We start from the raw sequence: 26,836 nt of genomic DNA on the forward strand, positions 1-26,836 counted from the left end.
AGCAGATTTCGTGATACATGTGCCAATATTTTCTGCCTATTTTATTTTATTTTCTAATGACGACGATTCTTAAAAGAAAAAAAAAAGGTATTGTGTGTTTGGTCCGCACGAAAAGAGCGGCATTAATTGTTTCGTTGTTCAGTCTACAATTTGATTAAAGTGAGGGTTTTGTTAATTGTTCAGTATTGATTCGAAGTTGGCCAGTCGTCAGTTTGGTTGTTGGGTTGATTTTTCTCAGTGTCTGATTGTTTGCTTGCTTGGTGACGTTGTTGTCGTTGTTGTTGTTGTTGTTATTCCCCATTCTCGTCTTCAAGTTAGCTCCCTTATGTGCGGGGAGAGAATGTAGTTATTTTTTTTTTTTTTTTTTTTAGAAAAAAAAGAAGAAAAAAAAGACCCGCACATTCGTTCTTGTCATTTAACACTCGTTGATAAACGTGTTCTCTTATCTTGTCTTATTTTTCTTCCAGTTAGACAGATATACAGTTAGCTAGCTTGATAAAGATAGACTGAGTCGGTAGATGCACACATGTACTATGCATGTGCACTGACGGCATGCGTGCACGCGTGCACTAGCCGCACTCACACACACACACACACACACACACACACGTCGCACACACACACACACGCACACACACACACACACTGACATACACGCACACGTCGCACACACACAAACACACACATATACACACACACTGACACACGCACGCACCCCTCCACTCCGCCCCCACCCACCCGGCACCCACAGTCATATTATGTCACAGTCATGATGGACTGAAGAGCCTTGAAGGACCGAGTTTGAATGGAAGGAGGGAATGACCTTGAGAGCTATAATCTCACCGCAGGGTGAACATCAACATTTCGTTAGGAGAAAAAAAAAGTCTTTCAGTACTTATATATTTTCACATTGCCGCAATCAATAAAACTGACTGATACTGACAGGTGCTCAATCATATCCTGGTCACGTGGTATGTGCTGTAGGGACCGTGGAACTTTAATGACTGAGACAGGTGGCTCAACGCCAGGCTTGTACACAAGAGTTTTCCGACTGACTGTTAGGTCAACAGCAAATGCAAGTGAGAGTCGTATCATGTATCAGTAATGGTTTCTCCACTGCAGTGGGCATTCATTTACAGCTTTCTTTCTTTTCCTTTCTTTCTCTTTTATATCTACTGATTTAAAAACTTTTTTTCTGGGGGGGGGGGGGGGGGGTGGGGGGGTCGTGCCAGTGGGGCCGGGGGAGGAGGGGGGGTGGAGGGGGGGGGGCGGATTGATTGGGGTTAGGGTGTTTCTTTTTCTTTTCTTTTTTTTATTCTTGTGTTATTTTTGCTTATTTTCATGTTACTAATGCTAAGCGAGTTGCACTGATCTCTCAAACTAGGAGGCAAGAAGATTGCTTTGGCTCTTTGTGCTGCAGCCTTCAGTGGGCTTAGTTAGGTGGCCTAATGGTGACAATCCAAGCCCCCCCCCCCCCCCCTCCGCCCCATAAAGTGACACGTGTGTGTGTGTGTGTGTGTGTGTGTGTGTGTGTGTGTGTGTTCCTATATCAGCTTGTTATATAAATCATGTAAGAGACCAAATAGGCCGAAAACATCTAAGCAACAATAAAGAGTGGTAACTATCTCCATTAACTAGGTCAGTACACAAGTTCAAGTCAATGCTGCTTATGCCATCTTTCTTTATTCTTTCTTTCTTGTTTTATCCTCTGTTCTCCTGGCCTCAGCCGAAAATAATCGATCCCCTTCCTCGAAATTGTTTAGTAACTTTTGAACCTAATGGACTATGGTCTTGCGGAACGATATTGCAAAAATCTGTTTAAAATGGAAAGTATTACAATCGATTTCCCAAGCAACAATATCCAGAAGATGAAAATAATAAATATTTCATTGATATTGTGACATTGAATGCATTATAAGCATCAACGTTATATATTTATTCCACGTTAGTTCCAATGCTTTAAATAAAAAAACAAGATGGCTTCCGAGGTGAGTTCGATTTAAACAACCTGCGCACATTTCTTACGTTTTAGCTGCTCTTTGTTTAGTATCTTCCATGTTGTTATAACGACTATCTTAAAACTTTAATATTTTGAGATTTGCTAGTTCATGAGGTAGATCAGAGTTGTTAAATTGCACTGCAACTTTGACTGCAAACAACTATTGTCTGTGATGATGATGCAAGTTAACGCGCACTGGGCCAAAACGCTGTTTTGTATTCATTGATTCGTTGATGACTATTGTTAATAGTAACAGATAATCACAGTGTATATCTTGCTGTTAAACTATTAAAATCAATACTCACATTTAGATTCAAATGTATTCTCAATTTTATTTACTGATCCACAGGCACATGCGATGTATATGATTATGAATTTAAAAATTAAATGATGAAATTAATGACATTTTTTCAGAACTTAAGTTTATGGTCGTACTACTCATTGCAACCGTAGTACTTAACTGAGAACTAGTATTATCTAAATTTCATGCTAGTTCTCAGTGGCAAAACTCAAGGGTCAAAATGATGCACGCCGCATAGTAAACATGGTGGGCAGATGTAAACAATGACAGCGATAGTTATCAGTCACATTTTGGCAAAATTAAAGCGGCCAAGGCGCCCCCATTTGATTTCAACAGTAAACTGGTTAAAACTTCCACCCACCCAAAAGAAAGAACATTACCAGTGGGAAATACAGCATTCCACATGTATGGTAGTCCTGTCAGTTGTGGGTGGTAGTGGAGGTGTATACTTGTTAAGAAGAAGGCCTATTGTAGCTGAATTAGTGACTGTAAGCAGAGTATAAGGAGACAAGAAGATAAGATAACTGTATAGAGATTCTTTACTATGTCATCAAGAGATATTACATCAGCCCAAGTGCAGCAAAACAAACATAGACCAGTACTCAACACAAAAACATTTATTTTAACATGACTAAGTGAAGCAATAGGCATAAAAGATTAATACTTATTAGTAAGTTTATAAATAAATTGATAAATAAACATAAACAATTGCTTTCCATCAAAGTAGACAAAATTAGATTCCCTGTCAATGTACAAAATTTCATTGAAAAGAAATTCTTTATACAAATAGTAGAGGTGTTTTTTTTGTTGTTGTTGTTGTTGTTTTTGTTGTTTTTTTTTAAAGTTATTTTTCTCAATTCCTGACAAGATTTGTGTGGTGTCAGGCAAAAGCAGGAAATTGGAAAGAATATGTTTGGAGAAAAGATGAACAACGATTAATATGATCCGGCATGCCTCGGAGTACAGTGATCCCATACCTTGTATGAAAACTTGGGTTGTGTTTTGGGATTTTTCTGATCCAGAGGCGTTGGTTTCTGGTTAATGCATCAGTATATGGAAGAAAAAAAACAACATAAAGGTAGATTTAGACAGAAAAAAATGAGAATATGAAAATAATGTGAGAACCTGCCTGCCAACTACAATATATAAAGAGATACGGGCGACGGTAAGAGATTTAATGTTATTTCTTCATACTTCTTCATTGAGGGGCTGCAACTCACACGTTCACTCATATACATGTACACGAGTGGGCTTTTTCATGTATGACCGTTTTTACCCTGCCATGTAGGATTTTTGCACACAAAATGATGATATTGATGGTGCTCTAAATACTGTAGTGGGTTGTTGAACTGTTTGTTGGCAGTCTATGTCCGATGACATGTCCGAGGTGGGGGGAGAGAATGAGGGAGTGCCTGTCAGTTCAGCTTCCAGCATCAGTAATGATGTGACTTCTGAACCGGCAACAATCATGTCTGAGACGGAAGACTCCAACTCATACGTGGAGCCTTCCTCTTCTGAAACGGACAGTTGTCTGGGAACAGGTTGGTAATACTCTGTGTGTGTGTTATGTGTGTGTGTGTGTGTGTGTGTCTGAGTGTGTGTGTGTGTCACTGTGAGTGTATATGTGTGTGGGTCACTCTGTATGGTGTGTGTGTATGTGTGTGTGTTTGTAGTAGGGATGATTGTGATGTGGTTTTTTGTAGTAAAAAAAATAATGGATGTGGGGATGGGCAAGATGTGATGATGATTTATTTTAAGTAGATTTGAGAGCATGAATTTCTGAGCCCTGCTTTTGTGTTGTTGTGCATATGCTTATCACTCTGTGTGTGTGTTTGTGTCACGATGGCGTTAAACTCCCCTGTCCCAGTTCAACAGGCTACTGAACTGCTATCTGCATGTGCTCTGCGGATCTTGCTATAGTCTTCCTCTGTACACTCTCAGTTCAAGGGTGCTGGCTTTCAATTCTGACGTCAAGTGGTAGCATTGACCAATTGCTGGTCACTTTACTACTGCACAAGTCAGCTGGCCTGATCTCATGCACCCTCTCTGTGGGCTAACCCCTTTAACCATCACTTCTTTTTTCTTTCTTTTTTTTTTACTGGGAAGTTTTGTTGAGTTTTACCATGACAAAGATAATGCTTATGGCAGTGTCATTGTCCACCCTTGCTTCTGTGATCATTACCACATGATCAGGTTGCACGAGTCATGCTACGGTTCTTCTGCTGCTCTCAGGAGAGCAAACATTGTGTTTATGCCTTCAGGTTCTAAAATGAAGGATGACACATCTCTGTGTTTATCAAACTTTATGGTTTCAGGTTCTAAAATGAAGGATGACGCATCTTTGTGTATAAGTGGAGTGATGACCTAGAGGTAACAAGTCCGCCTAGGAAGCGAGAGAATCTGAGCGCACTGGTTCGAATCGAGGCTTAGCCACCGATATTTTATCCCCCTCCACTAGACCTTGAGTGGTGGTCTTGGCGCTAGTCATTTGGATGAGACAATAAATCGAGGTCCTGTGTGCAGCATGCACTAAGCACACATAAAAGAACCCACGGCAACAATAGTGTTGCTCCTGGCAAAATTCTGAAGGAAAATCCACTTCGATAGGAAAAACAAATAAACCTGCACTCAGGAAAAAATACAAAAAGAAATGGGTGGTACTGTAGTATAGCGACGTGCTCTGCCTGGGGAGAGCAGCCCGAATTTCACACAGAGAAATCTGTTGTGATAAAAAGAAATGCAAATGATACAAATGATATGCTTTTAGGTTCTAAAATGAAGGATGACGCATCTTTGTGTGTATGCTTTCAGGTTCTAGAATGAAGGATGACATGTCTTTGTGTGTGTGCTTTCAGGTTCTAGAATGAAGGATGACGCGTCTTGCAAATCAAGCTCCTCTGACCTGACCGTAGCTTCCTCCAGTCGGGAGCAAGGAGAAGACGGTTCATCTGGACAGTCAGTGAAGTTCCCTGTGCGTCCTGGTATTGTGTGGCGGAAAGGGGAACGACTGGAAGCGCAGGATTATCAGAGCAACTGGTCAGTTCTCTTTCCTTGTAGCTCGTAAGGCTGTGTCACTGTGTTGTTTTTTTATGCACAGTATTCATGTTTAAAAAGTTAAAAACACAGATGATCTCAATCCTGGTTTCAGTGCTTCAAGTTTGCTCATATCACAAGAATGCGTGTTGACTCATGCACACAGGCAGACATGAGCACACAGATGTATGATGATGAACATTCAACGTTGCAGCCTTGCAGGCAGTGGTGCACATATATATATATATATTAAACATACAGACCTGTGCACACTTCAGCAGCACACAAATGCTAACACACATGTGAAGTAAGCACTGCACAGATGCAAACACAGACTAAAACACTGCACAGATGCTAACACACACTGAAATACTGCACAGATGAGAGTGAAAATAGTAATGCACGCAAGTTTATACACACATGAACTGACATACACACAAACGCACAGATGCATACAACATACGCACAAGCACGAATCACATTACTTTGTTCATATGCCCGAACATGCATTCATGCACACATTTTTAAACACAACCATGACCATAACTGCAGAGTACCACAACCCTCACTGGCAGTGGCATATCCAGAGGAAGGGAGAGAGAAAAAAACAACAACCACCTTCAGCAAAGCACCTTTTGTGTAGGTATACCTCGAAGATTATGAGCATCGACGCAGAGAACAAGTGCGTCCTGATTCACTTTGAGGGCTGGAATCAGCGCTACGATGAACTGATGGACATGGACAGTGACAGGCTGAGGCCCTTGACCCGACACTCAGAGCGTCGTGACAAACGCAGGAAGGGGAAAACGGTGAGGGCATGCCAGACCTGTAATGTCATCAGGAAGTCAGATCAGAGATTTTGGATGGAGAATTAAGTCAGCAAGGAACATCTTGGGCAGCAAGATGCTAAGCACAACCCTTTCAGTCCAGGACGTAGAATAACTCAGCAAGTAAGATCTTGGGCAGCAAGAAGGTAGCACAGACCTTTGTTTCAGCCCAGGACATAAATGTCAGTGTGGAAGATCTTGGGCAGTAATAGGCTGGCTCAGTCCTTTTGTTACAGCCCAGGACATAACTCATTAAGGAAGATCTTAGGCAGTGAGAAGCTTGCACAAACCTGTGTTTCAGCCCAGGACACAGAATAACTTTCTTCACAAGTGACTGAGAACGTTGATGTTTTTGACTTTTTGCATTCATTATCAGTTGTTCCGCTTGTCAGTTTAACGACTTCTCTTTTACGAAGTCCTTTAAGTAATTTCCCATAACTGTATTTAGAGGGTGGTTTTTTTTTCTTCCAAATTTCACCCACATTTTTACCCTCATTTGCCCAGTTTCCTCCAACCCTCCATTCATCCACATCTCCCACCCCTTCTAACCGATAATACTCAGATGTATTTATAAATACATTAACAAAATGTCTTCAATCACTGATATGTGTGACGGGACATTAAACAAAAATTCCTCCTCCTCCACAGAATAACTCAATAAGAAAGATCTTGGGCAGTAACAGGCTAGCTTAACCCTTAGTTCCAGCCCATCAGCTACTGAGGTGTAAGGAGAGTACCATTCTGGAAGCAAGAGGTATCCAGTTCAGAGTTCAGTCCTGCATTGGGCAAAACTTATATATATATATATATATATGCTCTTCCCCCTCTGCAAGATGTCGACTTCCTGTCTGAAGTCTTTTCAGATGAGAAATAGGGGAAGACAAACCTGTTACATGCTGTCAGCATATCTTGTTAACTTGTTTTGGTGAATTGTAGGGTGTATGTGTGTGTGCACATGCATAACGTGTGTGTGTGTGTGTGTGTGACCCACAGATTTTCAGGGTGGGGGATCAGGTACAAGCCAAGTGGACAGACTGCAAGATGTACCTGGCCAAAATTGACGAAGTGCTGGATGACGGTAGGTGGCTGGTCCTCCCTTCTCACTGCCCTTGTGCTTTGTCCTGTTCTTGTGCTTTGTCCTGTTCTTGTGCTTTGATCTTTTCTTGTACTTTGGTCTTTTGCTTTGTCATGTTCTTGTGCTTTGTCCTGTGCTTGTGCTTTGTCCTGTGCTTTTGCTTTGTCCTGTGCTTTGTCCTGTTCTTGTGCTTTGATCTTTTCTTGTACTTTGGTCTTTTGCTTTGTCATGTTCTTGTGCTTTGTCCTGTGCTTTGTCCTGTTCTTGTGCTTTGATCTTTTCTTGTACTTTGGTCTTGCACTTTGTCCTGTTCTTGTGCTTTGTCCTGTTCTTGTGCTTTGGTCTTGCACTTTGTCCTGTTCTTGTGCTGTGTCCTGTTCTTGTGTCCTGTTATATCTGTAAACACCAAGACGGTACTACAAATTGCAGATATGAACATTCACACACACACACACACACACACACACACACAGACATGCACTGACAAAAGGCACAAAATATGCCCAACACACTCCCACATACACACAAACACATGTACACACACACATAGTAGACACACACTTGATCATGCGCATACACAATAAACACCCACCCACAGGCAAACACTAAATTTCAATAGAGGGAGGGAGAGTGGGTTCGGGAAGAGGGGGGGTTGGGGGGGGTGGATGGGAGGAGGCTGACAGGTAGACTGCTGTGCTTCTTCATATCCGAAGACCAATACTTTGCACTGTCGTTGTACTTTGCACTGACCATGAGCTTTGTGCTGTTCGTTTGGTATGGCTGACGCTGGACACTCACAAGTGACAAGCTGCAGTCACCTGCGGCCTTGTAGCTTGCAGCTGCTGTTTTTGGGGAGTTGTGAAGGGAGCTCACTTAGTGATGATGTTGTTTTTTTTTGTTTGCATGGCAGCAGGTAGCTAGCTCTGAAGACTGCAGATAAATGTTTTGCAGCAAAGCTGGGTACCCTTCTGGTGACTGGTTGGGTGGAAACCTGTCTCATACTGTGACATGAGAGATCTGATGATGGGTTACGAGGAGTGACATGGTAGATCTGATGATGGGTTACGATGAGTGTCATGGTAGATCTGATGATGGGTTACAGTGAGTGACATGATAGATCTGATGATGGGTTACAGTGAGTGACATGGTAGATCTGATGATGGGTTACAGTGAGTGACATGGTAGATCTGATGATGGGTTACAGTGAGTGACATGGTAGATCTGATGATGGGTTACAATGAGTGACATGGTAGATCTGATGATGGGTTATGATGAGTGACATGGTAGATCTGATGATGGGTTACGATGAGTGACATGATGGGTTAAAATGAGTGGCATGCACTGACAGTCGTGCATGTCTCAGATCTGATGATGGGTTACGATGAGTGACATGGTAGATCTGATGATGGGTTACGATGGGTGACATGGTAGATCTGATGATTGGTCAAAATGAGTGACATGCACTGACAGTCGTGCATGTCTCAGATCTGATGATGGGTTACGATGAGTGACATGATGGGTTAAAATGAGTGGCATGCACTGTCAGTTGTGCATGGCTCTTGACTTTGCTACAATAACTTCAGGTGGGGGTTTTGTGTGTTGTCTGTCAACAGGCTCGTACATGGTTCTCTTCTACGATGGCTTCCGAAAGAACATTCAGCCCATCAACCTTCGACCTGTGCCCGTGGATCAGAAACAGGTGAGACAAAACAGAGATGCCCAGCTGTTATGATTTCGCTGTGTTTTGTTACGACCGCTCAATCGCAGTTTGATGCTACGCCAACATCAGAGTTGTTCCCGAGGAGTTCATTTTTGACCACATAGCATGGTCGCATGCTTTCCTACCAGATTTCCTCATTGTTCCTACAAACACTTGTCAGGGGTTGGCGTCACTGGACAAAGTCAAAGGAAGTGCAGTGTAACCCAGTAAAAGCTGTTACTAATATCAGAAGAAATGATGAGATGTGTCACTGAGACTGGGCGTTTCACAAATGTTTTGCTAAAAACATAATGAGAATGTGAAGCTGTTATTTGGTGAAGAAAAGTATATGAATTTTATTACAGTTCAGTAGAAAAAAAAAATGCAGTTGGTACATATTTTTCAGATCAGTTGGAAATTATTTGTTCATCTGAAGGGTGGTGGTCATACCACACAATTTCCCAGCTCAGTCAAGTCTAATGCGCACATAAACATGAGAATGGTTGAACTAAAAGTTGACTTTTAACTAATATTCAGCAGTTTGTAGTTATGGGACTTACATCTTCATGTGTTTGTCTGTCTGTCTGTGCGTTGTTAATCAGAATCAGATTTTATTCGTCCTCAAAACCCAGGAGGTTAACAAGAAAAAAAAATCACACGTAAAAAAAATTCAGTGTTTCATCATCAAATTGTTGTGCATTTGGAAAGTGAAGTTCAACTGGACTCCGTTGAGTTTCATTCATTCTGATGACAAAGTAACGAAACTGGTGTGTGTGTGTGTTGTGTCAAAGATAAAATGGTTTAATATGTTAGGCTTTTGGTTCATACAAATGGAGTTCACATACATCAAAGTGCTGAATGCCATTTTTGAACACATACATGTATTTACTGTGTGTTTGTGTGTTGTGTCAAAGTCAGAGTGGTTTAATTTGTTAGGCTTTTTGCTCATACAACTGGAGTTTACATACATCAAAGTACTGAATGCCATTTAAAGGATTTTTGAACACACATCTATTTAGTATGTGTGTGACTGTGTGTGTGTGTGTGGATGTGTGTCACTGTGTGTGTGTGTGTGTGTGCGCTTCAGAAGTTTCACGTCAAGCCTTTGGTGCTGTCCCCAAAGGAGTTGAAGAACATGAAGTCCAAGCCCATCGACTTCAAAGGTAAGATGGTGGACAAGAATTATGGCCCCTGCTGCCCTTCCTCACCCCCTCACCCCTCCCTGCTTGTCTCCGCAACTGTTGTTGTGTTGTGGATGTGTCTCACTGAGGTGATCAGGAAAGCTGCATTAACCCTTTGCCTTTAGGAACTGTTTGTTGTGGATGTGTGTCACTGAGGTGATCAGGAGAGCTGCATTAACCCTTTGACTTTAGGAACTGTTGTGTTGTGGATGTGTCTTACTGAGGTGATCAGGAAAGCTGCATTAACCCTTTGACTTTAGGAACTGTTTGTTGTGTTGTGGATGTGTCTCACTGAGGTGATCAGGAAAGCTGCATTAACCCTTTGACTTTAGGAACTGTTTGTTGTGTTGTGGATGTGTCTCACTGAGGTGATCAGGAAAGCTGTATTAACCCTTTGACTTTAGGAACTGTTTGTTGTGTTGTGGATGTGTCTTACTGAGGTGATCAGGAAAGCTGCATTAACCCTTTGACTTTAGGAACTGTTTGTTGTGTTGTGGATGTGTGTCACTGAGGTGATCAGGAAAGCTGTATTAACCCTTTGACTTTAGGAACTGTTGTGTTGTGTTGTGGATGTGTCTTACTGAGGTGATCAGGAAAGCTGTATTAACCCTTTGACTTTAGGAACTGTTGTGTTGTGTTGTGGATGTGTCTCACTGAGGTGATCAGGAAAGCTGTATTAACCCTTTGACTTTAGGAACTGTTGTGTTGTGGATGTGTCTTACTGAGGTGATCAGGAAAGCTGCATTAACCCTTTGACTTTAGGAACTGTTTGTTGTGTTGTGGATGTGTGTCACTGAGGTGATCAGGAAAGCTGCATTAACCCTTTGACTTTAGGAACTGTTTGTTGTGTTGTGGATGTGTCTTACTGACGTGATCAGGAAAGCTGTATTAACCCTTTGACTTTAGGAACTGTTTGTTGTGTTGTGGATGTGTCTTACTGAGGTGATCAGGAAAGCTGCATTAACCCTGTGACTATTGGAACTGTTGTGTTGTGGATGTGTCTTACTGAGGTGATCCGGAAAGCTGCATTAACCCTTTGACTTTAGGAACTGTTTGTTGTGTTGTGGATGTGTCTTACTGAGGTGATCAGGAAAGCTGCATTAACCCTTTGACTTTAGGAACTGTTGTGTTGTGTTGTGGATGTGTCTTACTGAGGTGATCCGGAAAGCTGCATTAACCCTTTGACTTTAGGAACTGTTTGTTGTGTTGTGGATGTGTCTTACTGAGGTGATCAGGAAAGCTGCATTAACCCTTTGACTTTAGGAACTGTTGTGTTGTGTTGTGGATGTGTCTTACTGAGGTGATCAGGAAAGCTGCATTAACCCTTTGACTTTAGGAACTGTTTGTTGTGGATGTGTCTTACTGGGGTGATCAGGAAAGCTGTATTAACCCTTTGACTTTAGGAACTGTTTGTTGTGTTGTGGATGTGTCTTACTGAGGTGATCAGGAAAGCTGCATTAACCCTTTGACTTTAGGAATTGTTTGTTGTGTTGTGGATGTGTCTCACTGAGGTGATCAGGAAAGCTGCATTAACCCTGTGACTTTAGGAACTGTTTGTTGTGTTGTGGATGTGTCTTACTGAGGTGATCAGGAAAGCTGTATTAACCCTTTGACTTTAGGAACTGTTTGTTGTGTTGTGGATGTGTCTTACTGAGGTGATCAGGAAAGCTGCATTAACCCTTTGACTTTAGGAACTGTTTGTTGTGTTGTGGATGTGTGTCACTGAGGTGATCAGGAAAGCTGCATTAACCCTTTGACTTTAGGAACTGTTTGTTGTGTTGTGGATGTGTCTTACTGACGTGATCAGGAAAGCTGCATTAACCCTTTGACTATTGGAACTGTTGTGTTGTGGATGTGTCTTACTGAGGTGATCAGGAAAGCTGCATTAACCCTTTGACTTTAGGAACTGTTGTGTTGTGGATGTGTCTCACTGAGGTGATCAGGAAAGCTGTATTAACCCTTTGACTTTAGGAACTGTTTGTTGTGTTGTGGATGTGTCTTACTGAGGTGATCAGGAAAGCTGTATTAACCCTTTGACTTTAGGAACTGTTTTGTTGTGGATGTGTCTTACTGACGTGATCAGGAAAGCTGCATTAACCCTTTGACTATTGGAACTGTTTGTTGTGTTGTGGATGTGTCTTACTGAGGTGATCAGGAAAGCTGTATTAACCCTTTGACTTTAGGAACTGTTTGTTGTGTTGTGGATGTGTCTCACTGAGGTGATCAGGAAAGCTGTATTAACCCCTTGACTTTAGGAACTGTTTGTTGTGTTGTGGATGTGTCTTACTGAGGTGATCAGGAAAGCTGTATTAACCCTTTGACTTTAGGAACTGTTTGTTGTGTTGTGGATGTGTCTTACTGAGGTGATCAGGAAAGCTGCATTAACCCTTCGACTTTAGGAACTGTTTGTTGTGTTGTGGATGTGTGTCACTGAGGTGATCAGGAAAGCTGCATTAACCCTGTGACTTTAGGAACTGTTTGTTGTGTTGTGGATGTGTCTTACTGACGTGATCAGGAAAGCTGCATTAACCCTTTGACTATTGGAACTGTTGTGTTGTGGATGTGTCTTACTGAGGTGATCAGGAAAGCTGCATTAACCCTTTGACTTTAGGAACTGTTGTGTTGTGGATGTGTCTTACTGAGGTGATCAGGAAAGCTGTATTAACCCTTTGACTTTAGGAACTGTTTGTTGTGTTGTGGATGTGTCTTACTGAGGTGATCAGGAAAGCTGCATTAACCCTTTGACTATTGGAACTGTTTATTGTGTTGTGGATGTGTGTCACTGAGGTGATCAGGAAAGCTGCATTAACCCTTTGACTTTAGGAACTGTTGTGTTGTGTTGTGGATGTGTTTTACTGAGGTGATCAGGAAAGCTGCATTAACCCTTTGACTATTGGAACTGTTTGTTGTGTTGTGGATGTGTCTTACTGAGGTGATCAGGAAAGCTGCATTAACCCTTTGATTTTAGGAACTGTTTGTGATTTTTGCAAAATCATGTGCGTTTGTGTGAGCGTGTGTGTGTGATTACACTGTACAGTGAGTCCAGATTAATGTGCATGGAATGAATGTGTGTCTGTGTATGTGTGTGTGTTTTGTAATAGTACTGTAAAGCCAGTACAGATTTATGTGCAAGTAGGGAAGCACACAGAGTATGAAGGGAGGCCCATTTTTTCTGTTTTAAGGAAGCTAGGAACATACATTAACAAGGTAGATTAGTGTAGATTGATCTCTCTTTGTATTGATCAAGCCTGGCTCGCCTTCTCTTTCATGCTGTGAATATTCTTCAAGTGAATAAGTTTGTTAAAGATTTTTTTTTTTTTTTTTTACTGCAGCACCTCAGGTTTATGTTTCATTTTTGTGTGACAGCTTTACTTTGTGCCGATTTGTTATAAGAATACCTGTGGTATGCCTGTCTGATAAACATTACAGAACAATGCTTTCAAGTTTTATTGACTCACTTGTGTAAACAAAGTGAGTCTATGTTTTAACCCGGTGTTCGGTTGTGTGTGTGTGTGTGTGTGTCCGTGTGTCTGTGTGTCCGTGGTAAACTTTAACATTGACATTTTCTCTGCAAATACTTTGTCAGTTGACACCAAATTTGGCATAAAAATAGGAAAAATTCAGTTCTTTCCAGTCATCGTGTTCAAAACAATATTGCACCTCTGGAATGGGCACAAAAAAATTTAAAAAAGAAGCCTAATTATATGCAAACTGCATTTACTGTTATATTTGTATTTTTTGTATTCTCTAAACTTGGCACTTTGATCTCTTATTCTGACACAACAACAAGAGCAGTCATTATTATCATTTTTTGTTCAAACAGGAACTTCTTTTGCTAAGCATGGAATTTATATTTATTTTGCAAACGTTTTGGTGCAGATGGTAAAAAAAGGGAAATTACTCTGTAATTAATGCTAGGGGACTTAATTTATCACAAGTGAGTCTTGAAGGCCTTGCCTCTCTTGTTTTTATTGTGGTGTACATGTCTGAGTAATGATGCTGGACAGTGCTAGCAATGTTGTTGTTTTTTTTTTGAGTTGTATTACAGTATACATGTATGATAATACTGGACAGCGCTTTCAAGTTTGATTTTCATGCTGTTGGTGAATTTGTTCAATGGTCTTCAGGAGAAACTGGTATGGTTTGGCTTGCTTGTTTTGCAAAGTCTGTTTGTTGTTTGTTTTTCCTTATGTTTGTGTGTGTGTGCACGCATGTGAGTGCACAAGATGTTTTTTTTTTTTTTTGTGTGTGTGTGTGTGTGTGCATGCGCGTGCATATTTGTCCACAAGATATTTGGTGTGGGTGGGTGGGTATGTGTGTGTGTGTGTACAAGATATTTGTTTTCTGTGTGTGTGCGTGTGTGTGTGTTCACACAATACGTGTTTATTTGTCCCTTTTTCTTTATTTACAACCTTGACATTGTTTTTTGCAAATGCTAGGCTGTTAAGCAAGATTTGATTCTTTTTAAATTTTGAGATTTGTATTGAATGAACGCTTGAAAAAACAAACAAAAAAACCCCCACTGTAACTTAAAAACAAGAATTTATGTGGGTCGCTTTTGAAAGTAAGCTAACAGCACGCCAGCATATATTATTATATAACAATATGTTTGTGTGTGTGTGTGTGTGTGTGTGTTTATTTTTCCTGGCATGTCTTCTTGAGCCTAACTGTGAGCGTTGTCTTGTATATTGTGTTCAGGTTTGTTTGGTGTTGTATTTTGGATGAACAATGTTGCGAGACACCGAAACGAAGTGTAGATAGATGCAAGTGTGTCTGAATATTCAAGAAGACAGCGCTGGCTCTAAGAGTTAGTTCAGACCCTCCCTGGAATAGTAAGTTTTTGTCTGCGTTTATGGCCAGCGCAGTTACTCTGTGCTGGAACTGGTACAAAGCAGTTTTAAAATGGCATGATGTTTGCGCTGTTAAGTTCTGCACAGATTAACAGAATGAGAAAACAGTGTTAGCAGTATTGATGGCTGTTTTACTGAGAGTGGTTGGGTTTTTTTGTTTGTTTGTTTGTTTGTTTTTTTAAGTCCTCGCTCCCAACAGGCATGGCATTTTCACTGAACAATGGCCACAGAGAAAAATCTGTTGTTTTTATTATCAAAACAAAAACAAAAAACAAATCCAGTTCACAGGCTTTTTCATCTTAACGCTTCCGTTGTTGTTAATCCAGATATTGTTTTCTTGCTGGATTATGTTATGGATAAATGTTTTTTTTATATATATAAATTCCATTTCTTGAATTATGTTAGGCTGGAAGATGTTAAGGGATGGCTGGCTAGTGACAAACCTTCCACCAGTGTCTTGAGGACATGTTAGGGGTTTTTTTGTTACCCCCTTCATTTTTTTGTTTGTATGTTGCTTTGTTTTTTACTTTGCAGCTTGCCACAGTTGCTTTGTTGTCACGCGTGTTGGTTCTGTTTGTAGTTACAGATGAAGTGCATGGGTCAGGTCACAAGACAGGAAAGTTAAAAGGTTTGTGGAGAGAATGGCGTACTCTGTCTCCAAGCCTCTTACCTTGAATGACTTGTTTCCACTGTGTGTGTGTGTGTGTGTGCTGTGAGTGAAACGTGTCTTGTCATCATATGTGGTATGTGGCTTGCCTTTTTTTTCTTTGCTCACTGGGGTGCAAGCTTGCCACTTGTAAGTTGCTTGTAATGAAACTTGAAGTCAGAGAATACAAAGAAAAGAAAAGAAAAGAAAAAACAACAACAGAATATTAAGAAGAAATCTTGTTTTCCTCCGTTCTCCCAAATCAGCCAGTTCCAAAGAAATGACCGAAAAGCAGAAGAAAAAAAAAAAAATCTTTATGGTTTGTTTTAATGTTGTTATGAAATGTTTTGTTCGTTACATACGTTGTGTGTGTAGATCGCATCTGTAAACACATTACTTGTTTTTTTTTTTAATGTTTTATTTGTTTGTTTCTCTCTTTTCATTTTTTTTTTTTTAAACTTGAAGTTGAAAGCTAATTATTAACATTGTTTTGCATGAATTTTATTAGCTACTTTTTTTGTGTGTTATTTTTCAACTTGTTAGCTTAATCATACAATTTTTTGTGGATTTCATTTGCTGTAGGCTAACCGTAGTGTTCACTGCTTTTATAGAAGCATGTAGTAACAAGATCCCTGGGAAAATAATCAGAATCAGAATCAATTTTAATGTCAATTAAACCTGAACAAGGTTTATAAGACACGCATGCAAAGTTACATGAAATGAAAAGAATACTGATGGGTGCAATAGACGAGTAGTTAAAGCATTGGGCTTTCAATCCGAGGGTCCCAGGTTCGAATCTCGGTAACAGTGCCTGGTGGGTAAAGGGTGGAGATTTTTACGATCTCCCAGGTCAACATATGTGCAGACCCGCATGTGCCTGAACCCTCTCCGTGTGTATATGAAAGCAAAAGATCAAATACGCACGTTAAAGATCCTGTAATCCATGTCGGCGTTCGGTGGGTAATGGAAACAAGAACATGCCCAGCATGCACACACCCGAAAACGGAATATGACTGCCAACATGGAGGGGTAAAAACGGTCATACACATAAAATCCCACTGGTATGCATACGAGTGAATGTGGGAGTTGCAGCCCACGAAGGCAGAAGAAGAAGAAAAGAATATGTCATCAGCTAATTCAGTTTCAGTTTCTCAAGGAAGAGTCACTGAGTTCAGACTAGTCCATATGCTGCACCACATCTGCTAGTCAGAAGCCAGACCAGCAGTATAACCTGACGTGCTAGTCAGGCTTTTGAGTGCATGCATATATATTGGTGTACCATTTGAGTGGATTTCTTTTACAGAGTGTTTCTCTATGAGAACCCTTCTGTTGCCATGGGTTCTTTTTCAGTGTGCCAATTGTGTGCTGCACACTGGATATCAAGTTTATCGTCTCGTCTGAACAACTCGACGCTCAGTTTGGTTTTCCAGTCAAACTTAAAGAGAAAGGGCGAGACTGGGATTGGAACCCAGACCCTCACAGACACTGTATTGGTAGATAACCCTCTTAATCGTTCTGCCACCTTCCTCCTCACTTTCCCACGGGTTTGGCATTTACAGGTCACTCTGCAGACTGTGTATTTTTTTTTCTGTTCTTTGTGTTGCTTTTGTTTGTGCTTTTTTAAATTTATTTATTTATTTATTTATTTATTTTTTTATTTATTTTTTTAAATTTATTTATTTATTTATTTTTTATTTTTTATTTTTTTTTTTTAGTATTACTATTATTATTACTACTACCTTTTTCTATATTATAATTATTATTCATTTATTTATTTATTTATGTAAGCTTATCTATTATTTATTCCCCCGTTTTTTTTGTTTTTTTTTTGTTTTTGTTTTTTTTCTCAAGGCCTGACTAAGCGCGTTGGGTTGCGCTGCTGGTCAGGCATCTGCTTGGCAGATGTGGTGTAGCGTATATGGTTTGTCCGAACGCAGTGACGCCTCCTTGAGCAACTGAAACTGAAACTGAAACTGTGCAGTCATTGTCTTGATGTATTGAGTCTCTGGAAGGGTGGATCACACCTCTGATTATAAGGGGTTGGTGGAAGGGGCATTGGAATTTCTCATGCTAAAAAAAAAATTTTGGCTTTTCGGTGCGTTATAATTTTTCTTCTCTCTCTAGTTTGATATTCTTTCTAGAGATGAAGCCAAGTACGTTGACTAAACTTCAAACACTGTGATGACTAGATTTCTTCTTGTTTTGTTGTTATTTTTTTCTTCTGGTTTTATTTAATTGCTTCTTTTTTTTTTATTTTTTTTTTTATAGATTGAATGGTTGTATGTGGACAACTTGCAGTCTGGTTTGGTGAGGAGAAAAGTTGAAACACCCCCCCCCACCCCCCAGACCCCACCACCTCCTCCTCCCATTACTCCCTCCCTCATCCTTCCAGCTGCTTGCACCCTGGTGAATGTGTGTTGTTTGTGGTTTTGTGGTGTGTCCTGTAGATTTGTGTGTTGTTTGTGGTTTTGTGGTGTGTCCTGTGAATGTGTGTTGTTTGTGGTTTTGTGGTGTGTCCTGTGGATTTGTGTGTTGTTTGTGGTTTTGTGGTGTGTCCTGTAGATTTGTGTGTTGTTTTTGTGGTTTTGTGGTGTGTCCTGTGAATGTGTGTCGTTTGTGGTTTTGTGGTGTGTCCTGTAGATTTGTGTGTTGTTCATGGTTTTGTGGTGTGTCCTGTGAATGTGTGTTGTTTGTGGTTTTGTGGTGTGTCCTGTGAATGTGTGTTGTTTGTGGTTTTGTGGTGTGTCCTGTGAATGTGTGTTGTTTGTGGTTTTGTGGTGTGTCCTGTGGATTTGTGTGTTGTTTGTGGTTTTGTGGTGTGTCCTGTGAATTTGTGTGTTGTTTGTGGTTTTGTGGTGTGTCCTGTGAATGTGTGTTGTTTGTGGTTTTGTGGTGTGTCCTGTAGATTTGTGTGTTGTTTGTGGTTTTGTGGTGTGTCCTGTGAATGTGTGTTGTTTGTGGTTTTGTGGTGTGTCCTGTAGATTTGTGTTGTTTGTGGTTTTGTGGTGGTCCTGTGAATATATGGTTTTGTGGGGTGTCCTGTGAATTTGTGGTTTTCTGGGGTGTCCTGTGAATTGGTGGTTTTCTGGGGTGTCCTGTGAATTTGTGCGTTGTTCGTGGTTTCATGGCGTGTCCTTGGGCACGTCTACTCTTTGGTGTCTTTGCTGTTGTGTCCTTGTTGATTGCTTTCATAACATCCTTGTGTTTTTCCTTATCAGTTTGCCATGCTCTCTCCCAAAACAAAGAGACGAGAGAGGGGATGTGGAGTGGTGGCCTAGAGGTAACGCGTCCGCCTAGGAGGCGAGAGAATCTGAGCGCGCTGGTTCGAATCACAGCTCAGCCGCTGATATTTTCTCTTCCTCCACTAGACATTGAGTGGTGGTCTGGACGCTAGTCATTCGGATGAGACGATAAACCGAGGTCCCGTGTGCAGCATGCACTTAGCGCACGTAAAAGAACCCACGGCAACAAAAGGGTTGTTCCTGGCAAAATTCTGTAGAAAAATCCACTTCGAAAGGAAAAACAAGTACAACTGCACGCAGGAAAAAAACAAAAAAATAGGTGGCGCTGTATTATAGCGACGCGCTCTCCCTGGGGAGAGCAGCCCGAATTTCACACAGAGAAATCTGTTGTGATAAAAAGAAATACAAACAAATACAAACAAACAAATAATCAAAACCTCACCATGCTTTCTCTCTCTCTGCTCCGCCCCTCTCTCTGTCTCAGTCTTTGTTCCTCTCTCTGTCTCAGTCTTTGTTCCCCTCTCTTGTCTCTTTCTTCCATTCTCTTTGTCTTTTTTCCTCTCTGTGTCTTAGTCTTTTTTCCTGTCTCTCTTTGTCTTTGTTCCCCTCTCTGTCTTTGTCTTTGTTCCCCTCTATGTATCAGTCTTTGTTCCCCTCTCTGTCTTTGTCTTTGTTCCCCTCTATGTATCAGTCTTTGTTCCCCTCTCTGTCTTTGTTCCATTCTCTTTGTCTTTGTTCCCCTCTATGTCTCAGTCTTTGTTCCCCTCTCTGTCTTTGTTCCATTCTCTTTGTCTTTGTTCCCCTCTTATGTCTCAGTCTTTGTTCCCCTCTCTCTGTCTTAGTCTTTGTTCCTCTCTCGCTCTCAGTCTTTGTTCCTCTCTCTGTCTGTCTGTCTCTCTCTGTCTTTCTCTGTCCCTGTCCCTCTCTCTGTATGTTTCTGTCTCAGTCTTTGTCTTTCTCTCTCTCTCTCTCTCTCTCTCTCTCTCTCTCTGTGTTACATGTACTAGTCACTGGATGTTTCTGTTTCCAGTTTTGTTAAAACGAATTTCGTTTTTTCCTGTGGCTTAGGTGTTTTGTTTCTTTTTTCTTTTCTTTTTTCTTTAAAAAAAAAAAAAATCATATTTGTTGAGGTAGCATCCTGTATGGTCCTGCAGTGTTTTGTTACGCCAAGGTAAACTGAATGAGAAAAAGTGCTTTGTTCGAAGCAGTTTGGTGACAAAATTTTGAAAAACTGCTGCATCTTACGTGCTTACTTGGCTCATTTTTTTGGTTCATTTTAAACATTGGATTTGTAAAGCACTTAGACCTTGCTTCTGCATGTATTGTTGCGCTATATAAAACGAAATTGTTTTGTCATTACTTCTTTTGTAGCTGTTTTAGTTGAGTAGTTGCCTTATGGCCTGGTTATGATTGTAGTCAGCCATTCCGCCAGATGACTGGAACTTCAGACTGCATGGTTGATTTTGTATTTTGTATTTCTTTTTATCACAACAGATTTCTCTGTGTGAAATTCGGGCTGCTCTCCCCAGGGAAAGCGCGTCGCTACACTACAGTGCCACCCATTTTTTTGTATTTTTCCTGCGTGCAGTTTTATTTGTTTTTCCTATTGAAGTGGATTTTTCTACAGAATTTTGCCAGGAACAACCCTTTGGTTGCCGTGGGTTCTTTTACGTGCCCTAAGTGCATTCTGCACACGGGACATCGGTTTATCGTCTCATCCGAATGACTAGCACCCAGACCATCACTCAAGGTCTAGTGGAGGGGGAGAAAAGATCGACGGCTGAGTAGTGATTCGAACCAGCGCGCTCAGATTCTCTCGCTTCCTAGGCGGACGCGTTACCTCTAGGCCATCACTATGATAGCGAGGGTTGCTCACAGGGATGGTAGTTCAGTCACACATTGACCTGGTCATTGTGGTCACCAGTGGACCGAAACTTCTCTCGGCCCATCTTACAATAGTAGTAGCAATAGGCATCCTCCAGTCTCTGGAGGCTGAGGCGTTGTGTTCTGAGTGATGTTTCTGACGCAGCGTCGGTTGTTTGCTGGACAGGCCTATTGGCAGTCTTTCCCACACTTTGTGCAGTCAGCTGTTGGCAGTCTTTCCCACACTTTGTGCAGTCAGCTGTTTGGCAGTCTTTCCCACACTTTGTGCAGTCAGCTGTTGGGCAGTCTTTCCCACACTTTGTGCAGTCAGCTGTTGGCAGTCTCTCCCACACTTTGTGCAGTCAGCTGTTGGCAGTCTTTCCCACACTTTGTGCAGTCAGCTGTTGGCAGTCTCTCCCACACTTTGTGCAGTCAGCTGTTGGCAGTCTCTCCCACACTTTGTGCAGTCAGCTGTTGGCAGTCTTTCCCACACTTTGTGCAGTCAGCTGTTGGCAGTCTCTCCCACACTTTGTGCAGTCAGTCAGCTGTTGGCAGTCTTTCCCACACTTTGTGCAGTCAGCTGTTGGCTGTCTCTCCTACACTTCGTGCAGTCAGCTGTTGGCAGTCTCTCCCACACTTTGTGCAGTCGGCTGTTGGCAGTCTCTCCCACACTTTGTGCAGTCAGCTGTTGGCAGTCTCTCCCACACTTTGTGCAGTCAGCCCTTGGTTGGCTCCTACCCAGAGCTGAGTGTGCTATAGGCTCAGATAAAGAAAAAGAAAAAAAGATTGTTTATGTGGTTGGTAAAGGCATTTTCATTGACATGTGCTTGGTGAAAAATAGCGACCATGTTAACTCTTTCACCACCAATCAGTTTAGAGTGAACCACTCTCTGCTGCTAGAAGCACGGAAAAAATGGTGTCTAAGAATAGCTGGGGATTCCCTTGTGATGTGAATGAAACATAGCCTATCCTACCACCGAAAATTAAGAGCAGTCGGTTTGATCTGGTCACATTTCAGCAACGTAGGTGCTCTGTCTGGTTGGTGCTGAAATGCGACATTGGCTGTGGAAAGGTTAAAGCAGACGGATTTTTTTCTGGGGAAGTATTAAACGTCACATGGCAGTTTATTCATAAAGCTAAAGAAAAATTGTTAAACTGAATGGGATCCCGGATATTGAGAGGTGGAATGGCAGATGATGGAGGTGATGGTATGTGGGGAGAGGACAGAGAGGCTGAAAGCGGCGCGCTGCTCGCCGCATTCGGGAGAGCATGGTGACCTGCGTTGAAAGGAGCAGCCACCCTCATCAGGACAGTCCATGCACTGCCAGAAATGACAGCTTTAGGATATTTTATTTCACTGCAGGATTTGGTCCCCTCCACGCCCCCCCCCCCTTCCCCCTCCAGTTTTAGAATGTTTTATTTTTTTACACTGGTATGTGTTACCCCCTCCCCCAGCTTTAGAATGTTCTGTTTCACATTGGAGATTTGGTCCTTTTCCAGCTTTAGAATATTTTATTTCACACTGGAATTTGGCCCTCCCCCTTCCCCCCCCCCCTCTCTCCCCTGCCCCCCTGTCCCCCTCCTCCCCCTCCAGCTTCCGAATATTTTATTTCACTCTGGGATTCGCCACCCCCCTCCCCCTGAACCCCCCCAACTGCCTCCACTTTCACTTTGTGAGGATGTGTAAATAAAATGAACAGAATCTGGTGACACGTTCTGGGTGTCTCCAACAAACAGTTGATGTAGGACATGTCACACTGGCTGGGAATGGCTCAGGTATCTATATAACTATAAGCCTGACTTACAGCTAACTTGTGCATGCTTTGTAGCCGTGCGCGGGCATTGTGTTCACTAACACTGGACGGCTGACACCTGACCAGTGCATCTTGTGGCACTGGTGCTGGCAGTGATCAGAGGCAGACAGTGTCGTGAGGTCAAAGCGACGACAAGCACCTGCCAGAATACCATTTTGTTTACACAACTATCATACTCTTAGCCATTTTGATAAACAGCTTTCATCAGTAACCTTTTCGTTTACACAACTAACATACTGTTAGCCATTTGATAACCAGCTTTCATCAGTAACCTGGTTTTTTTTGTGTTAAAAAAATAAAAATAAAAATCGAGGGGAAGTTCTACTCGTCAATACAGGTAACAATTGTGACGAGTTATGATTAGCAGATGTTTATTTCTAAGGCATGTGGCGGATTTAAGCCAAACAAAACTCACAAAATTGGTCTTTGGCATTCTGGAAGCAAGAAAAATGGTTTAAGCGTTTCACTGAAAAAAAACCAACAAAAAAACAACAACCCCACAGTATTAGAGGGACTGATCAAAAGAAATGATGTAACAAAGTTAAGTTGTTAAGCATCAAACTGTCCTTCCTCTATACACAGAAGTAGTGCTCAACGCTCAGCTTATACTGCAGACTGGTACAGCTTACTGTTACATGATGTAACAAAGTTAAGTTGTTAAGCATCAAACTGTCCTTCCTCTATACACAGAAGCAGTGCTCAACGCTCAGCTTAGACTGCAGACTGGTACAGCTTACTGTTGGGCCGACAGCAAAGTGAGAGTTGCATGATCAGTGGCTTCTCCACTGCAGTGGGAATTCCTTTACTGCTTTGTGAACGACTGTGACTCTCAAACGAGGAGACCCGGTTGCTCTGGCTCTTTGTGCTGTAGCCTTGGGGGCTAGCTGGCCTTTGGGAACCGTCTCGGCACCGACTGCCTGAAAGTCCTCTTGGCCAAGAACGTGGGGACGTAACTTGGGCAGGATGCTCTCCACTATAATCCAGTTCTTGCCCAGATAGTTGGGACAGCAGTTGCCTCCACTGACTATCATACCCTTCCATTCTCCTGTGTCAGACTTGTCACCCCAGCCCTGTGGGCCATCATCTGAAGGATAGAGTGAAGGGGGGAAAGCTGAAGGGAAGAGAAGGAATACACGTTTGGAGAGATCTCTGTATTAAAAGGGGTTTCTTTTTTTCTTTTTTTTTTCTTTTTTTAAATCTCAGTACCAAGATAGAAATCCACACAGCTAAAGAATAAGACAAAATATTCTCTCAGTATTGAGGTAGAAATTTCTCCCTGGGGAGAGCAGCCTGATTTTCACTCTCGGAAATCTGTTGTGAGAAAGAGTAATACAATACAATACAATACAACACAATGCGATGCGATACGATACAATACAATGCGATAAGATACAATACAGTACACTACAGCACAGTACAACATAGTACAATACAATATAGTACACTACACTACACTACACTACAATACAATACAATACAATACAATACAACACAGCACGTCGCTGACCCTCAAACATGTCGCTGCATGAAGGAAAGACTGGCACGCCTGCCAGTGGGCCGAGCACCTCCAGTGCCAGCGTGGAGAAAACCAAAGGTGTGAAGTTATCAGGGCCCGCTGCCGGCTCCCAGAAGAAGACGAAGCTGATCGTCTCCGGCTCCCTGTTCTCCAAGAAGGTCAAGGTCGACAAGCCGGCAGAGGAAGGAGAGGGCACTGTGGTGAAGAGAAGGAGCAAAGATGGTGGCACAAAGGTGGGTGTATGTTTTTTTTCTCTTTTTTTTTTCATGATGATATGGATGTTTATATAGTAATAATAATGGTACTTATATAGCGCTGAATCTTGTACATAGACAAATCTAAGCGCTTTCACACCAGTCATTCTCACGCACACATAACTCTAAAACTGGAGAAACTAAAGACAAGGAAGAGGCAGGGAAGGGAGGCTATTTTGGGAAGAGGTGGGTTTTAAGGCCAGACTTGAAAGAGCAGAGTGTGGAGACTTGACGAAGCGAAAGAGGAAGTTCATTCCAATTGCAAGGTCCAGAGACGGAGAAAGAACAGCGGCCAACAGTCGAGAGTTTGAATATAGTGCCTATCCTCGGTCAGAGACCAAGTTCTAAGCGCTTTGCAAACATGGAGTCATTGGCACAACAGGCTGCGGGCCTGGGTAGTGTCGACTGAGAAATGTTTCGAGTGTTCGTCGTTCGTTTCCTGTGTCATTCAGCTAGGCTTCAGTTACACACACACACACACACACACACACACAAGATGCACACATGCACGCACACACACACGTGTGCTCGTGTGTGCATGCACACACATGCACATACACACACACTTATATATTGTAGTGAATTTTACTACAAAATTTTGCCAGGGAGAACTCTTTGTTGCCGCAGGTTCTTTTACATGCGCTAATCTAATCCACATAACTAAGGTATGAAAAGGTATATTAAGTGTGATGCCTGCATGATGTGCAGACATCTCATGCGCATTTCAGTGATGTTTGTTAACTCTCTAGAAGAACACTGTATGAAGACTGTTTTTCGATCATGAATAAACATGAACGCAGTCCTGATATGGTGTGTGGCATGATCTGTGCCTGAAAACATTGACCTACTGCCACCCCTGTCAGTGGACGAACACGCACATGGCTGACATCAGCCCAATTGGTCGACTTCAGTCAAGCAATCCTCAGGAAGGGATGAAATCTCATCGTGGAAATCTCTGTTCTGACAAAAGGATTTCGAACAATTTCGGAGAATATTTTTGCAAGTTTACAAAATATATTTGGTTTTATGATTACACAAATTATTTGCTTTATTCTTCTATGTTTACTTTGAGCGTTTTTTGTTGTTGCTTTTTTTGTCATATCTCTGCCATTTCTTAATTGAACTGACCCATTTATAAACTCTGCCGAAAAGTTGCCGGTACAAAGGCAGTGCAAACTCAGAAAAGCCAGTTACAGTGGTGTGCTGCCCATGACGTCATATGACCTAGTTCTCGCTCTGCAAGCGATGAAAGGTGCCCCGTGAAAGCGTGCCTGCAAACCCCCCCTTGACAGCTGTGCTGTGAGTTGTGCTGACCTCCCATCCTTGATGGTGTGTTGCCAGGTGAAAGCCAAGCCCAGAGCGGAGAAGGAGGAGAAAGAGGAGGTCCAGGTGAAAGAGGGAGAGGCAATGAAGACGGAGGAAGTGAAGCAGGCAGCGGAGGATGTGGAAGTGATTGCGGAAGGCCAGGGAGGAGGAGGAGGAGGAGAGGAAGTGACAGAGAAAGAGAAGACGGTAGCATCGGCGGTGGCGGCAGTTGCGGGCACGGAAGCCGGTTGTCAGACATACGTGGCGACTGCTGCTGTCCCGAGGAAAATTGGTAGGTTGTGAGTGACAGCTGTAGATTACAGTGTGTGTGGGTCTGCGTATGTGTGTGTGTGTGTGTGTGCATATATGCAACCGTGTGAACTGAAGTCAATTGTCAGGCATATGTGGTGACTGCTGCTGTCCTGAGGATTATTGGTAGGTTGTGAGTTGATATGTGTGTAGATTACAGTGTGTGGGGGTCTGCGTATGTTTGTGTATGTATTTGTGTGCCTGTGTATGCATATAATATGCAGTCACGTGTGTCACTCAGGTCGGAAGAGGCCCCGAACCAGCACTTTCCCAGGAGAACGGCGGAAGCGACGGAAGCCTTCCAAAGGGGCAAAGGCTGGCGTGGTGGGCCGCATCGTGAAGAAAGCCAAGTCCCTGGAGGTGGACAAGCCTTTGGAGTCTCCAGGTGAGTGCGTCTCCTGGTAAGCCAGACCACTTTCGCGTACCAAACAGGTGAAAGAAACTCAATGGGGAACGTGCTTTCTCTTTCATTGGACCTGTCATCTTGAACAAACTCCCTTATTCTGTCCGACAGGCTCAGTCTTTGTCCTTGTTCAAATCAGCTCTGAAAACTCGCCTTTTCTATGGTGGTTATGATTAGTTTTTCCACCCAGTTTGTCCATCTGTGATTGTTGGTGGGTGGAGAGAGGAATGGGGCTGTATCAGTATGAATGCCTGGTGTGTGTGTGTGTGTGTGTGTGTGTGTGTGTGTGTGTGTGTGACCTGTTTATTTTGTGATGCGTATAGGCAAATGAATGTTACGAAATGTATCTGCATCAGTGCATGTGTGTGTAATTGTATTTGTAAATGAGATAGGGTGTCCAAATATTCGTTATTCTTATTCGTTATTAGCCTGGGACTCTGGCATCAGGTATCAGTTTCAGTCTCTCCAGGAGGTATTACTATGTTTGGACAAAACACCAGCCGCCGTGGCGAAGTGGTT

The 26,836-nt window shown here is 42.2% G+C and overlaps 1 protein-coding gene across 2 annotated transcripts in view; it reads left to right on the forward strand.

Moving 5' to 3' along the window:
• Positions 1 to 1,960: 1,960 nt before the first annotated feature.
• Positions 1,961 to 26,836, forward strand: part of LOC143291087 (PHD finger protein 20-like) — a 45,366-nt gene continuing 20,490 nt past the window's right edge. Inside the window, exons 1-11 of one of the 2 annotated variants that reach the window (XM_076600703.1) lie at positions 1,961 to 1,988; positions 3,664 to 3,841; positions 5,156 to 5,336; positions 5,977 to 6,142; positions 7,154 to 7,238; positions 8,849 to 8,934; positions 10,022 to 10,097; positions 15,546 to 15,593; positions 24,062 to 24,279; positions 25,642 to 25,897; positions 26,156 to 26,299. In XM_076600703.1, coding sequence (XP_076456818.1) covers positions 1,977 to 1,988; positions 3,664 to 3,841; positions 5,156 to 5,336; positions 5,977 to 6,142; positions 7,154 to 7,238; positions 8,849 to 8,934; positions 10,022 to 10,097; positions 15,546 to 15,593; positions 24,062 to 24,279; positions 25,642 to 25,897; positions 26,156 to 26,299 — 1,450 coding nt within the window. In that variant the 5' untranslated portion in view covers positions 1,961 to 1,976. The remainder of the gene's footprint in view (positions 1,989 to 3,663; positions 3,842 to 5,155; positions 5,337 to 5,976; positions 6,143 to 7,153; positions 7,239 to 8,848; positions 8,935 to 10,021; positions 10,098 to 15,545; positions 15,594 to 24,061; positions 24,280 to 25,641; positions 25,898 to 26,155; positions 26,300 to 26,836) is intronic. The other variant, XM_076600704.1, reaches the window with a different exon arrangement.

This window comes from Babylonia areolata, chromosome 16, assembly GCF_041734735.1.
Source record: "Babylonia areolata isolate BAREFJ2019XMU chromosome 16, ASM4173473v1, whole genome shotgun sequence".
NCBI lineage: Eukaryota > Metazoa > Mollusca > Gastropoda > Neogastropoda > Buccinidae > Babylonia > Babylonia areolata.